Below are 15,233 nucleotides of genomic sequence, written 5' to 3'. Positions count from 1 at the left end.
GACTTGGAAAGGCAGCTGCAGCAGCAGGGGACAAGGGGAGGGACACCTTAGAAGCCAGCGATCCCAGCCCCAGGCCAGACCACACAGCCCAGGGTTCCAGCACCAGGAAGATAGATCTCTGGTTACCTCTGCCTATAAAAAAACAAGCAGGGGTTGGGGTGGCAGAAAAAATGGCTGGATTTTTGCCACTTGAAAAGCCAACTTGGTCTTAGAACGTACGCGAACCCACCCACTCCAGGCTTCACCATTGGGGCAGCAGCTGGAAGGGGTGCCAGTCACACACGGGAAGGGGGAGAAGTGACTAGAAATGGAATGATTACCCGGTGAACCTCCACAAGGCAGGTGGCAGAACTGTCCCCTCTCAGGCATTCCCCACACAGCCACAAAGGGGTGGAGTGGGTGGCCCACCCTGGCAATTACCTAAGGCTCTGCCCACACCGTTTACAGATACCTTTTCTACATAGGCCATGCTACTAAGGGAGGAAAAGCAGCTCTACTGAGTAGATGGAGACAAACACAGGGAGGCTGCCAAATTGAGGAGACAAAGTCTAATGGCCCAAGTGAAAGAACGGAACAAAACCACGGAAAAAGAACTAAGTGAAACAGAAATAGCCAACCTATTAGATGCAGAGTTCAAAATACTGGTTATCAGGATGTTCAGAGAACTCCTTGAGTTATGGCAGCAACATAAAGGAAGAAATGAAGGTTACACTAAGTGAAATAAAGAATAATCCACAGGAAACTAACAGAGAAGGGAAGGAAGCTGAGACTCTAACCAATGATTTGGAACATAAGGAAGAGATAAACAATCAACCAGAACAAAAAGAAGAAATAAGAACTAAAAAAAAAATGAGGATAGGCTAAGGAAACTCTGGGACATCTCCAAGGGTGCCAATATCCGAATCATAGGGGTGCCAGAAGGAGAAGAGGAAGAGCAAGAAATTGAAAACCTATTTGAAAAAAAATAATGAAAGAAAACTTCCCTGATTTGGTGAAGGAAATAGACATATAAGTCTAGCACACAGAGAACCAAACAAGTTGGACCCAAAGAGGCCCACACCAAGACACATCATAATTAAAATGCTGAAGTTTAAATATAAAGATAGAATCTTAAAAGCAGCAAGAGAAAAGCAGAGTTTTACCTACAAAGGAGTTCCCATAAAACTATCAGTGGATTTCTTAAAAGAACATTTGTAGGCTGGAAGGGACTGACAAGAAGTATTCACAGTGATGAAAAGCAAGGAACTACAGTGTAGACTATTCTCTGCAGCAGAGCTATCATTTAGAATTGAAGGGCAGATAAAATGCTTCCCAGACAAGGGAGTTCACCACCACCGAACCAGTATTACATGAAATGCTAAAGGGAACTATAGAAGAAAAAGATCAAAACGATGAACATTAAATGGCAACAAATTCACAGCTATCAATAACTGAACCCGAATAACACACTAAGCAAACAACTAGAACAGGAACAGAGTCACAGAAATGGAGCTCACGTGGAGGGTTATCAGCTGGGAGGGGGAGGAGAGAGAATGGGGGGAAAGGTACAGGGAATAAGAAGCACAAATTGGTAGGAACAAAATAGACGGGGAGGTTAAGAATAGGATAGGAAATGGAGAAGCCAAAGAACTTATGCGCATGACCTATGAACATGGACTGGGGGTGGAGGATTGCTGGAGGGGAGGGAAATACCAGGCAGCGTTGGGGGGGGGGGCAAAGGGGAGAAATTGGGACAACTGTAATAGCATAATCAAGAAAATACATTTTAAAAGTAGGAGAAAGACACGCTGACATTCTTGCAGAGGTTATATTTTCTACATGTAAATCTGTTCAGTCAACAAGTGTACATTGAGCCCCTAGCAGTAACAGGCACCACGTGCGATTTCCTTCCAGTGCATTGTCTCCTGATCTCTGTCTCTGTGGGACCACGCCCACATCCTGAGAGACTTCAGTGGGCTTGCTGGAAGTCACTGGTGGTGCAGCCCACATTTGAACTGAAGTCCTGGAGTCCTTTTCTCGTACCATGGTTGCCATCTGTTTAGAATTACTTAAGGAAGCTTAGTTTTAGATGGTGGTGGTTGTTGTTGTTTCACAGTGCTCTCTGTTTTCTTGCGCTACAGGTTACAACATGATTCATTTTACCCCGCTGCAGACCCTTGGAGAGTCCAGGTCCTGCTACTCCCTTGCGGATCAGTTGGAATTAAACCCCGACTTTTCAAGACCTAATAAAAAATGTACCTGGAATGACATTGGGCAGCTAGTGGAAAAATTGAAAAAGGAATGGAATATTCTTTGTATTACTGATGTGGTCTACAATCACACTGGTATGAGCTTTATTAACTACCGTTAGTTGTGATGAAAATATTCTAATTATTTCATTCCTTGCGGTTTTATATAACATTGAAAACACAAATGACACGTGTCCTTCAATTGAAAGATCACTTTATAAAATAGCACTTTTTGTCTTGCAAAGAACTCTAAAGTGTTAGTTCAATAAGTAATCAAAATGTAAGGATTTGCATGTAAATGAAGGAAGGACTGAGCAGGAATGGTACAGGTTGCAGGGGCTGAATTGGACGAAGTTGAGAACGGAGCACTGAGCTTCATGGTTAGGAGGCTTGGAGTAACCCCAGCCACCTGCCGGATGCTGTGGTTTGCAGAGAATGTGGGGAGAAAGTGGAAGCCGACGCAGGTTGGATTTTCAAGACACTCGTTCTTGATACTCAGGGACCGCGCGGACATTAGAGAAATAGCATTCTAGACAGGACGTGTGTTTGTATTCTTAGCTTTGGAGAGATACAATATATCTCCATCCACTCCAAAAAAAATACACAGAAAGAAATGAGTAAGCAGGAAAAAAGTGTACGTGACCTTGAAGTACTAACGTTAGGGTGGGAGATAGAACCAAAGGATCCCCTCGCTCAGGAGACCAAAGGCAGGAGAGAGTAAATGGAAAAGGACACTGTCTCCTGCCTGGAGCCTAATGGCCAGCGCTGGGCCACGTCAGCCAGAGCTGAAGACGCAGGGAGCTTTCTGCTGTGACAGAGGGCCAGAGAACTTGAGGCTGGGACAGGGAAAGATGTCCCTCAGGCTTCCAAGGAGCATTCGGAAATGTCACTGACTCAAGGACCACCAACACAGGCTGGGGACACAACCCTCTCAACCCCCGCCATAACAGGAAATGTGTTCTTGCAATGGCGTTGGGAAATCCGTGTTGCATCCTACTATCAATAACAAATTCCCACAACAGAAGACAAAAATGGGTGGTAAAGTGGACAGTGGGTGCCACAACCGAAACTTCTTTTTCATGTTTCAGTGTCATTATAATATAGTGATGTCTCGCATATAAGAAAATGAGGGGTCAATGGTGACATTCTCCTTTACCTTTAACCTTAACATGCTAACTTCAGTTTATTACAAGGTCTGCCTTTGTGTTCCCTTTTTCTCTAAGCTGCTAATAGTAAGTGGATCCAGGAGCATCCGGAGAGTGCGTACAACCTTGTGAATTCTCCGCACCTGAAACCTGCCTGGGTCCTAGACAGAGCGCTGTGGCACCTGTCCTGCGACGTGGCAGGAGGGAGATACAGAGAGAAGGGGGTGCCCGCCTTGATCGAGAACGACTACCAGATGAATGTGAGTACGTACAGAGGTGTGCCGTGCTCACACCCAAGTCAGCAGGGTCCTGAACTTCCGGCTCGGTGTGGGGGTGAACGTCATGTAGAATCTGCCTGTGGATAGCCTCGGTGATATTTCCTAGAAAGATTTTAAATATGTACCACCCTGGCTGGTGTGGCTCAGTGGATTGAGCACCAGCCTGCGAAGCACACAATTACTGTTCGATTCCCAGTCAGGGCACATGCTTGGGTTGCAGGCCGGTTCCCTGCAGGCCAGTTCCCAGCAGGGGACGCACGAAAGGCAACCATACATTGATGTTTCTCTCCCTCTCTCCTTCCCCCCTTCCCCTCTAAAGATAAATAAATAAAATCTTTTAAAAAAAGATTTTAAATATGTATCTATTTTGAACCATTGCAATTTTTCAGTGCATCCGAAAAATAATTTGGGAAGAGGTCTTTCCCAAGATTCAGCTCTGGGAATTTTTCCAAGTGGACGTGGACAAAGCCGTTGAGCAATTCAGAGGACTCCTCATGCAAGGTAACTTAGGGTATACACTGTAGTGCTCCTATCGATTTTAAGAAATTTCATATTACTCTTCCTCTTGATTAACCCGTGATTGCATTAGTTATTATATGATATTTGTGTTGTTTAGATACTGCCAAACTGTGCTTTGGAGGCTCTCTGATCGTTCAAAGGGCATGTCGTAAAAATATGTAACATGATTATTTCCTTTGAGGACCGTGTCTTACTCTTGTCTCCTTAGCACGACGCTCGGAATGCAGCGGAGCTCACTATATACTTGTTCAGTGCACCGGTGGGAGGGAAGCAAGCAGAGCGTTTCTGCTGCAAGAAGCCCCCGGAAGAGGCTTTGAAACAAACCGTGACAGTCCTCTGTCGTTCAAGTAGGGCTCCAGCTGGGGCAGAGCCTCTACGGCTAAGGGCTCCCATTGCTGGTGGCACCGACCCAGAATTAGCCAGTAACTCAAAGGAACCGAGTCATCACTGAGGGACCTGATGGGCTGTGAGAAGTCAATGGATCGGCACGTTCCCCAGAAAGCAGGGCAGGAAAAGCTAAAAGGGAAGTCGGGGCCGTAGGAGGCCAATTAGGAAGGCTGTGCAGAATGTATCTGCTGTTAGTCTGGCCCTGGAAATAAGGAAATGTCCTCCTCACCCAGGCAGTAGAGGTGCCGTAGGGCCCAGCAGTAAATGGAGTCGAGCCGAGGTCGGCAAAGTTCAGGGTCAGCATCCTGTGGAGCCTTCAAGCATCAGTGCTTGGTGGCAACTTCCCCTCGGGTTCCATTTCCCCGCAGGGCCTCTCTCTCTCTTATTTGCTCTCGTGTTTATAAGCTCCATTACTTCTATGCGATGATGTGCACTCACAGTAAAGGAAAAAAAGGCCGGACGGTGCAAAAATATAATAAATAAAGAGACTGGCTTCCTCCTCTCCCCCAAACCTGCTTCTTACAGGGAACTTACCAATTGTTTCTTTTCAGTCTTTTTGACAGAAATTTAAATTTCATACACATCTTAATAGCGTGTGTACCTAAGTTTTATAGTTAGATCTGTTTGATATACACACAAATAAGACTACAGCATACAGACTGTTTAACGACTTGTTCTTTTAATTGAAAATATGATTTTATTACAGCCAGTTCTTTCTTTGAACCTCTAAAGAGCAATACCGCTTTAACCTGATTGAATTCCTTTAGTCTTTAGATGGGCTATTTTCCATCGTTCATTCTTGCTTCCACTCAGTGCGTATTTACCGAACCCCCTGCTTACCGGATGCTGGACACCCCTCTGGTGGGGAGCACAGTGGAACTGATACTCTTCCAAGCAGCAGTACAGAAAACGTGTCCTTGTACATGTTGTTTTACATGATGATATGAGTAAGTCTGTAGGCTGAATGGTCAGACCCAGATTTACTGGGTCGGAGAGCACATAAATTTAATGGTAGGTTTACAGTGGGTATTGTTAAGTTGCTTTTCAACACAAGTCGTGGCTGTTGGTGTTACTGCCGGCTGTACCCTCATCGGGTTTAGATGCCATGGGTCTTCATATCTGTCAGTCAGGTGAGACGGCCCTCCTTTTAATTTACATCTCTGTGCTCAGTAGTGAGGTATCTACTCATGTGGCCATTTGTAGTTTTTCCACTAATTATCTGTTTGTGTTATTTCTCCATTTTTCTATTGGGTTATTGTTTTGATACTTATTATTATTGGCAATCCCTAATTATACTGGCCTCTGATATACCCCCTAGTGTGCCGTTGATTTTTTAATTCTTCTTGATGGTGGTGCTGTCTTTCTGTGTGGTCGGATTTGTCAGTCTTTCCTCCTGGCTTCTGACTTCATGTCACGTGTAGAAAAGGCCTCCATCAATATTCTGTACTTTCTTCTAATCCTCCTATTTTACACTCGAACATTTGATACACCTGAGATTCATTTTTGGGTGCTATACGAAGAAGATATTTAACTTTATTTTTATTCAGTAATGAGGAACTGATGGCAATTCATCCTTTTACATGGATTCAGAGCACTGCCATAACACGTCACAGGGTCGGTCACACACGAAATACATGCTAGTGTGTTACCTGGGCTCAGCCACTGATCTGTGTTTCACTCTAACAACAGCGAAGCTCGTTTTATAATTTACACTGATATGCAGCTTTTTCTCTTTTTCAAACCTTTCTGGGCAGTTTTCATAGATTTATTCTTCCAGGTGAACCTCAGAAACTAGATGTGAAGAATCTATATTTTATCTTACTCTGTGCTTTTATAAGCCATTTCTAAGTCTCTTTAGAAATATTAGTTAGTTCATGTAAAAATCAAGCTCGGGAAAAGCAGTCATGCGCCAATGCTTGATGGATCAGGAAAACGTTCTGGAAAAGGAATGAAAATTCCCCCCATGAACATTTATTTACTTTTTAAATTTTTATTATCACATAAGGAATATGCTTGTTGGTAAAAAAGAAAACACAAACCCATGTGCTTTCAGGGACTGCAAAGAAGGCCGGCTTGTTCCTGAGACTCACCGTAGAGTAGAAGGCAGTCGGGGGAGGGGAAAGAAGTCCTGAGGTTAGTGTATTTGGTGTAGAACCTGGGGGGACATTTGTACAGACATCCCTCTTGCCCTAAAGAACTGTATAGGATAAGTGTATACTCATTCTGGTAGAAAAATGGGACTGGGGCTGAACTGATAGGAATCCCTGTGTTTTTCTTCTATAACATTATTTCCTCTCTCCCTCCCTCCCTCCGACTGTACCTGTGTGTTAGGTGGTACGTAGGAGGCTGGACCGGGAGGTAGGAAGGATGCTTGTGAAATAAACATTGGTTGTATTTTCTGTGAAAAATGTAAAAACTAGTCATTGGAATCAGGAACAGTGGTAATTTTCTTGCAGATATTTGCATTTGTGATGTCATCTTTTTCACCCCAGGAAACAGGCAGACAACAACCAAGCCTGACCCCCAGCAGCACCTGAAGATCCTTCAGGACCCTGAGTACAGGCGGCTCGGCTGCACCGTGGACATGAGCATCGCACTGGCCACTTTCGTCCCCCACGAGTACGTGCCGCGGCCTGGGGCGTGACGAGGGATGCTGCTTATAGAGCTTTAGGGCTAGTGTTGTTTCCATACTATTTACTCTGAGTCTGAATGGGAAATGAAGTAAATCTGCCACGGTTCGGACAGAAAATGAAATAAATTTGCCATGACTCTACTACTGGGAGCACACGATGTCTCCTCCTTTGTCCGCACACTGGTCCACGTTCCCGTGGGCTTACGTACAAACGTTTACAATCAGAAAACTTCTTCAGCGGTAATTAAAATTCTGATGAACATATTTAAAGACTCTGTGGCCCTTGTTAGAATTTTTCTTCATTTCTAACATTCACAGATTTCTACTTTCGATACATTTCTAGTTTTCAGTGACACTGGGCACACAGTGTCACCTTAGCTCCAGGCGCACAGCCCCAGGATCAGACATTCACATGACTTTCGCAGTGACCAGCCCAGGGAATCCAGCCCCTGCCTGGCACCACCCACGGGTCATTGCAGTCTCACTGGCTGGATTCCCTGCACTGTTCTGTGACTTTTGGCTTCTGCTTCCCAATCCCATCCCCCCTCCACCCGGCTGCTGGAAAGGGCTGAACAGTGGAACTGGTCACAGCCGCGCGTAATGGGTTCTTGTCGCTCTGTCCACTCTAGCAACGGGCCGGCTGCCATTGACGAGTGCTGTCACTGGTTCCGGAAGAGGCTCGAGGAATTGAATTCAGAAAAACACCAACTCATCAACTATCATCAGGAGCAGGTCCTACCTCTGTTCCAACTGCCGGGGGTTTTTCTGAGTCTCAATACTGCTTCCTGTTGTTACTGCTTAACATCATTTAATGTTTTCTAGGCGGTTAATTGCGTTTTGGGAAACGTGTTTTACGAACGACTGGCTGGCCATGGTCCCAAACTAGGAGCTGTCACTAGGAAATACCCGTTAGTTACCAGGTATTTCATTTTTGTTTTCTTCTCATTAAAGGTGAAAAACTGTATTTCACTTTTGAAATCAGCCTCAATGTTTTCTTTAATGGGTGACTTCGCTACATTTCTTAAATGAGAATCGAAGTTCTGACTTGGTTACTAGGCTTACTGTTCACTAATTTTGGTAGGCAAATCTTTAAGAACTGATGTATAATTACTCACATTGACGTTCCTGGAGGACTGTGTCCTTACTAACAATTTTGGTGACAGTCAAATTGAGCAAACATTTCGCTCCTTTCAAGTAGCGTGTAGCATAGACCCGGCAACTCAAGTATAGCAAGTTACATTAGTACCTCATGACTTTATTAGTAAAGTATGAGATTTTGTAAATTATTGTTTAAAATGTCGACCAGATATATTACCATGCTACCTCTCTCTGTTCCTTGAATTCTACTCGATTTACTCAAAAAAAGTCAACTGAAGATTTTTGACTTATAATGAAATGTATTTCCCCGGAGTGGTGTCAAACTAATCTTATTTCTTCTGTTCATTGGGGAAGAAATTTAACGGGAATGGTGCTGACTCGGATTCTCTCCAGCGAGCTTCTTGGTCTGGACTTGACCCCTAGCTCTGTCCCCACAGATACTTCACTTTCCCGTTTGAAGAGATGACTCTCCCAGAGGAGGAGTCCCTGCTGCACCTGCCGCGCAGAGCCTGCTTTCTGATGGCGCACAACGGGTGGGTGATGGGAGACGACCCCCTGCGCAACTTCGCCGAACCAGGTCCGTGCGCCGTCTGTGTTCACTGTCTACGGACAGGGAAAGAAAGTCCCTGCAAGGTCAAAGTGTAGACCGTTCTAGTCTGTTTCCCCCCACGAGGCTAGTGGGTTTTACACGGTCGCATCCCCAAGGTAGCAGAGGTGGGTACGGCTTGAGGGAAGAGGCTTGACAGAAAGGATGGGGTTCATCCTCTTCCTCTTCCCTTCCCACCCGTGTCCTCAAACAGAATGGCTTTTGTAGACCTGTTTTTCTCCTGCAAAGGTTCATTCTATTGCATGTTTAAAGACAGTTGGAACCACTGGTATTGTCATTATATTGCTGCAAGAGATACTGTCACTCATTAGCCGGAGGAGCATTAAACTATTTGAATAGCAATTGATGGTAACTAGTTGTTTCTAGGTTCGCTCTCACTTTTTCCTAACTCTTATTTTTCTATAGCTGTTCTGTTGCTAAGAATTTACAAGAAACCCATCGATATATTTGTTTTAACATTTCAGAACTAGAAGTCTGTTTTAATGGCAATCATTTTAACTTTTAAATCTCATTAAAATCAAAACAATGTAATTTTGGGCTTAAGTATCTCTGCCCTCTGCTTTGTGGCCATTCTAAATGAGGAATGCACTCTGCTCTATGTCACGGATTCAATGTCACCTGTTGCCCAAAATGGGGGGCAAAGTGGGGACAGAGCTTTAAATGTTTTTGCCAGACCTGTAGCTTCAAAGGACCAATGATACTGCTATTACTCTTTTCCTTTAAGAAGCAACTTGAATTTTTGCCACTAAGTTTGCTTAGTGGCAAAAATTCAAGAAGAGACTACAAGCAAGAATTTTTGCAAAATAGATGGGCTATAAGTTAATATTAAGTTTTAAAAATTTTATCCCAAACCATTTGAGATAGAAGTCTAACCAATATGTATATGGTTTGTGGTGGAAACAGTCCATGTGATTTAAAAACAACAGTGTTTCCTTGAAGCAATTTTTTTGTTTGTTTTATTTCTTAAATCACTGAAAGCAAGGTCCTTCCTCAACAGGTTCAGATGTTTATCTCAGGAGAGAACTGATTTGCTGGGGAGACAGCGTGAAGTTGCGCTATGGGAATGGGCCGGAGGACTGCCCCTACCTGTGGGCCCACATGAAAAAATACACGGAAATAACCGCGACCCACTTCCAGGGGGTCCGCCTGGACAACTGCCACTCCACACCGCTCCACGTCGCCGAGGTACGGAAAGCACGTCGGCCACGTTAGGAGGACAAGCCCCGTGTTCCCCCCCAGCTTTCCTTCACTGGAGTGCGTGCTGCATTTCCTGTGGCTGCCTGGACCCCAGTGTGGGTTTGCTGGTGGCATTTCAGCCTCCGTGTAGTTTGCGTATTTCTCCCGGGTTTGTGGATGTGGTTATTACGGAACACTGGGCTATAAAGGGGTTCGAGTTCAGATTTTTATTCTAATTTAGGGAAGTAGATCAAATCGTCCCTTTTAATAGACGTACAACCACATTGCCATATATCATTAAAATACTGTTAATATTTAATACTAATAATCTAAAAAATTCATAGTATTAGCTGGAACCTTAAAACAATAAAAATTAATATTCATATATCACTAAAATATGTGACCATCATAATTCAATCATATGTTTTATTTAATATTGATTTTAATATAATTTAATAATGCTAATTGTATTGATCAAAGTTAATATAATTCTAATATATAATATATAACATTTATAAATGATAAATATTATAACTTATAATAGTCTTGTTATTTTTAGGTTGCCTTCAATACATTGGTAGCCACTGTGAAGTTGAAGAGCTTATTAATTTATAGTGATTGTTTAAACACGAACACTACAGCATATTGAACTTTTAGTGTCCCCCATTCAGTTTTTTTGTAATTATAAAAGCGTGAGCGTGAACATAAAGCTTGTCAGCCCCTCTTCGGGCTTTTCCCCGTGACTTAGCAAGGCCATGTCCGTGCTCTCTCCCCCGCCTGACATCTCTCAGAGCCTGACGTCTCGCAGGTTTGCGAGGGCCCCGCTGCTCCTCCCCCACCGTTTCCAGAGCTCCACCGCTTCCCCGGGACAGCTCGGCGTCCTTCAGAAGTGTGTGCTTATCTGAAAAATGCCTTTTCTCTAATTTTAAAACAGTAATAACGTATGTATTCCCAGTCCCGTGAGGCAAAATTGATTTGATTTGGAGGTACTTAATGACCGTTAAGGTGGTGGAAGTTGTTTAGCTCCCTAAAAACAGCCGTTTTATTTTTTCTTGTACCTTTAGCAACAGCAAAAAAAAAATGCTTATAAGATGGTCATAACATTATGGCCAAACAGAATATTAAAACGTAATTTCCTTAATTTTAAATTATAAAACTCTCTAGAATCCTACCTGTTAGCCGATAGACTTTCAACTGTCTCATTAACCTTCATGCAAGCGTTAGGTTAAACATTTTGGGACCAGTCTGATTTCTGGTGGAGAGTTTACCCTCGCCCGTGGGAACAGCTGCCCCAGCCTGGTGTCTGTGACCATCTGCACAGCTTAGCAGCAGGGACTGTATCAGTAGCAGTTACGCTACTGCCACCTGGGAGTCAGAGACACGGAGACAAACACACGGGAAATGGGGGCACCTGGCAGAACCCCGCTGCTGTGGTTCACGCTTCTAACATGGCACCAACACTGTTCTTTTTCTCTCTTCTCCCCCGTGTCCTTATGGTCTGTGCCAAATCCAATCTCCCTTTTAACTCTTCCATTCTCTCTATAAATTCTCTTGTTTCTTGTGCATATCGGTCTGTGTGTGTGTTTTTACTTATGCACAATTAAACTCACTTGGAAATTCTTCTCGGATTTCCGTTTGTCTCGCTCCGTGGTGTTTTCCCGGCGAACCCATGCCTAGTCCTGCCTCCTCTGCTTCCCTCCCATCTTCTTTTCTTCTTCCTGTCACATGACTGACTGTGGTTTCTACAGTACATGCTGGACGCTGCGCGGAAACTGCAGCCCAATCTCTACGTGGTGGCGGAACTGTTCACGGGAAGTGAAGACCTGGACAATGTCTTCGTGACGCGGCTGGGCATCAGCTCCTTGATAAGAGGTAGGCTCGTGGAAGTGTCTGCCCAGCTGAAACTCTAGCTTTTGGTTCAGGGCACTAAAAGGCATTTCATAGCTCTGTGTATAACGCTTAGTAATTTTCAACCCGGTTCAAGTTCTTTTAAATATTCCACATGAAATTTCCTGATAACACTCAGCCTATTTCTCCTAGCAAAAGCATCCACTGTGGGGTAAAATACCTCATTTTAAATGGAGAGACAGCGGGATGAGTGGATGACTCATGAACAAAGCCATTTGTTTGTTGTTGTTAAAAACATATCAATCTAATTTTATTTCAACTACCTGGGAATACAATATAATCTCTAGATTATATTCCCATAGATTTTCATCTAACCACATCCTAATGAACAACACAAGTTTCTGTTTACCTACATGAGCCATTTCCCAGTTAAATTACGGAGTAGACTGTTTTGTCCCTTAAGCTCGTGGACATCTGTGTGATTATCTAAAGCGACTTCGGATGACCTTTATGTGGCCTTCTTTTGAAAGTCAGTCATGTAGGACATCTGACCTCTTCTTAGACATTAGCAACGAAGATTAAATGTCCCATCATGCTTTGCAGAGGCAATGAGCGCACATAACAGCCACGAGGAGGGCAGACTGGTTTACCGGTACGGGGGCGAGCCCGTGGGGTCCTTCGTGCAGCCCTGCCTGAGGCCCCTGGTGCCGGCCATCGCCCACGCCCTGTTCATGGACATCACCCACGACAACGAGTGTCCTATCGTGGTGAGCGGCCAGTCTGTTCCCTGCATTTCCTTATTTTGCTGAACGCTTTGATATTCAGTTCTCTGATAGTTAGTGTAAACTATATCCACGTACTTCAAAGTAGTGTGTTAGATTGTGAGCGACTGTGGTATGTGGTGTTTGGAATGCTGTGTTACTTGATTTTTTAATTAAATTTGTTGGGGTGACACTGGTTGACGGGATTGTGGGTTTCAAGCGTACAGCTCCGTGGTACGTGTGTTCCCACAAACCCAAGTTTGGATCGTCTTCTGTCACCATGTACGTGGCCCCCTTTACCCTGCACTCTCCCCCGCCCCCTGCTGTCTGGTGACCCCCCTCGCTGCTGTCTGCGTCTCCCAGTTCCAGTTTGAAGTCCCACTGTGAGCGGTGGTTCTCGGCTTGGGCTGGCCGGCTTCTTCTGCTCAGCGTAACATTCTTGAGGTCCATCACGCTGTCGCAAATGGCGGCGCTTCATCTTTCCTTGTGGCTAAGTGGTGCTCCATTGCGTGTATGTGAAGCGGAGTCATGTGTCTTGTGCGACGTGTTTCCGTAACTGTCCTGTCGCCTTGCGATGCTGTAGGATGGCACTTTGCGATAGAGGGAAATTAACTTGGGGCTTGTTCGTTGGTTCGTTCTCCAGCACCGATCGGCCTACGACGCCCTCCCGAGCTCCACCGTCGTCTCCATGGCGTGCTGCGCTAGCGGGAGCACCAAAGGCTACGACGAACTGGTGCCTCACCAGGTGCGTCCCCTGCTGGGCCTTGGGGTCCGAGCGGCCCCCAGTGTGGGACATGCTGACCCAGAGTTCCCGTTGTGGTGAAAGCGTGTGCATTTTCCAAGTTTCCACTTTGCTCAGATTTCAGTGGTGTCCGAAGAGCGGTTCTATACCAAGTGGAGCCCCGGGGCCTCCCCATCAGACACCGGGGCCGTCAGTCTCCAGAGCGGAATCATTGCAGCCAGGCGCGCTGTCAACAGGCTCCACCAGGAGCTGGGGGCCGGCGGCTTCACTCAGGCGAGAAACCACACCTTCCACGCCCCTTGCCGAAGGCTCATTTTCGGAGCAAGTCTCGGCAGCAGGAGCACTGACCGCTGGCCTTCCTGCCCCTCAGGTGTACGTGGACCAGGTGGATGAGGACATAGTGGCCGTGACGAGGCACTCTCCTAACAGCCATCAGTCGGTGGTGGCTGTGTCTAGGACCGCTTTCAGGAACCCCAAGACTTCCTTCTACAGCAAGGAAGTGCCGCAGATGTGCATCCCTGGTAATAGCGCACCCTAAAACGTATTGTGATTATCCTGTGTTGTCACAGAAAGGCGTACTGGGTCATATTAAGTCGCTGTTTTATAGCATATGTCTTATAACGGTGCAAATGTGGCTGTGGTTGAGGGAAAAAATTAGAAATTTTGGCAACTTATATTTTCACTGCATGGAACAAAACCTACATGAAAGTTTTGCTGGATAGAGCAATCTTGGTTGTAGGTCTTTGGATTTCATGACTTGGAATACCTCTTTCCGGCACCTTCTTGCCTGTAAGGTCTCTTTTGAGAAATCCGCTGACAGTCTGATGGGGACTCCTTTGTAGTTGACTGCCACTTAGCTCTTGCTGCTTCTAGGATTCTCTCCTTCATTTTAATCTTGGCTAATGTAATGATGATGTGCCTTGGTGTGTTCCTTCTTGGGTCCAACTTCTTTGGGACTCTCTGAGCTTCCTGGATTTCCTGGAAGTCTATTTCCTTTGCCAGATCGGGGAAGTTCTCCTTAATTATTTGTTCAAATAAGTTTTCCACTCGTGGCTGTTTCTCTTCCCCTTCTGGTACCCCTATAATTCGGATGTTGGAACATTTAAAGATGTCCTGAAGGTTCCTAAGTCTCTCCTCATTTTTTTGAATTCTTGTTTCTTCATCCTTTTCTGTTTGGTCATATTTTTCCTCCTTCTGGTCCACTCCTTTGATTTGAGTCCCAGTTTCCTTTCCATTACTATTGGTTTCCTGTGTATTTCCCTTCATTTCAATTAGTTTAGCCTTCATATATTCCTCTAATTTGTGACTAAAATCAACCAGTTCTGTGAGCATCCTGATCACCAGTGTTTTGAACTGTGCATCTGAAAGTTTGGCTATTTCTTCACCACTTAGATTTATTGGCTCTGGGCCTCTGAGTTGTTCTTGAATCATGTTTTTATATGTTCGTGCCTGTTATGTATGAGGAGCGGAGCCTTAGGTGTTCACCAGGGCAGGGCCACCCAGGTCGCTGGCTTGTGATGCTGTATGTGGGGGTGGGTCAGAGAGGGACAATGGTGATTCCCTCTGCCGCTTCCTCCTGCTGGGGCCCTCGCGGTCCATCTCACTGCTAGCTCCTTCACCGGTTTATCGGTTTGGCTGAAGGGTTCGTTGTTGTCAAACTTCTGTGTAGTTCAATTTTCTGTGGTTTGGCTGCATTTTTGTTGCTAAAACTTTGTTGTTTTTAAACCTGGTTGTACAAGAAGGTGCAGTGCTTCCACCTACGACTCCATCTTGGCGGAAGTCCTCATCTTTAACTTTCAATCACATAATTTA

General features: G+C 45.0%; 1 protein-coding gene and 1 long non-coding RNA gene across 4 annotated transcripts in view; one reads left to right on the top strand and one right to left on the bottom strand.

The window, feature by feature from the left end:
- Nucleotides 1-15,233, bottom strand: part of LOC119054906 (uncharacterized) — a 55,015-nt gene that overhangs the window by 17,049 nt on the left and 22,733 nt on the right. The gene's annotated exons all lie outside the window — the stretch shown is intronic.
- AGL (amylo-alpha-1, 6-glucosidase, 4-alpha-glucanotransferase) overlaps nucleotides 1-15,233 on the top strand; it is a 42,621-nt gene that overhangs the window by 10,872 nt on the left and 16,516 nt on the right. For all 3 annotated transcript variants that reach the window (XM_053655972.1, XM_037152955.2, XM_053655973.1), the window contains exons 5-17: nucleotides 2,121-2,324; nucleotides 3,452-3,633; nucleotides 4,041-4,152; nucleotides 7,050-7,176; nucleotides 7,819-7,921; nucleotides 8,012-8,109; nucleotides 8,725-8,864; nucleotides 9,892-10,079; nucleotides 11,819-11,942; nucleotides 12,522-12,685; nucleotides 13,323-13,424; nucleotides 13,539-13,694; nucleotides 13,792-13,942. In XM_053655972.1, coding sequence (XP_053511947.1) covers nucleotides 2,121-2,324; nucleotides 3,452-3,633; nucleotides 4,041-4,152; nucleotides 7,050-7,176; nucleotides 7,819-7,921; nucleotides 8,012-8,109; nucleotides 8,725-8,864; nucleotides 9,892-10,079; nucleotides 11,819-11,942; nucleotides 12,522-12,685; nucleotides 13,323-13,424; nucleotides 13,539-13,694; nucleotides 13,792-13,942 — 1,851 coding nt within the window. The remainder of the gene's footprint in view (nucleotides 1-2,120; nucleotides 2,325-3,451; nucleotides 3,634-4,040; nucleotides 4,153-7,049; nucleotides 7,177-7,818; nucleotides 7,922-8,011; nucleotides 8,110-8,724; nucleotides 8,865-9,891; nucleotides 10,080-11,818; nucleotides 11,943-12,521; nucleotides 12,686-13,322; nucleotides 13,425-13,538; nucleotides 13,695-13,791; nucleotides 13,943-15,233) is intronic.

This window comes from Artibeus jamaicensis, unplaced genomic scaffold (genome assembly GCF_021234435.1).
Source record: "Artibeus jamaicensis isolate MK-2021 breed Jamaican fruit bat unplaced genomic scaffold, CSHL_Jam_final scaffold_1689, whole genome shotgun sequence".
NCBI lineage: Eukaryota > Metazoa > Chordata > Mammalia > Chiroptera > Phyllostomidae > Artibeus > Artibeus jamaicensis.
Note: the sequence above shows the minus strand (reverse complement) of the source record. Positions and strands in the feature narration are given on the sequence as shown.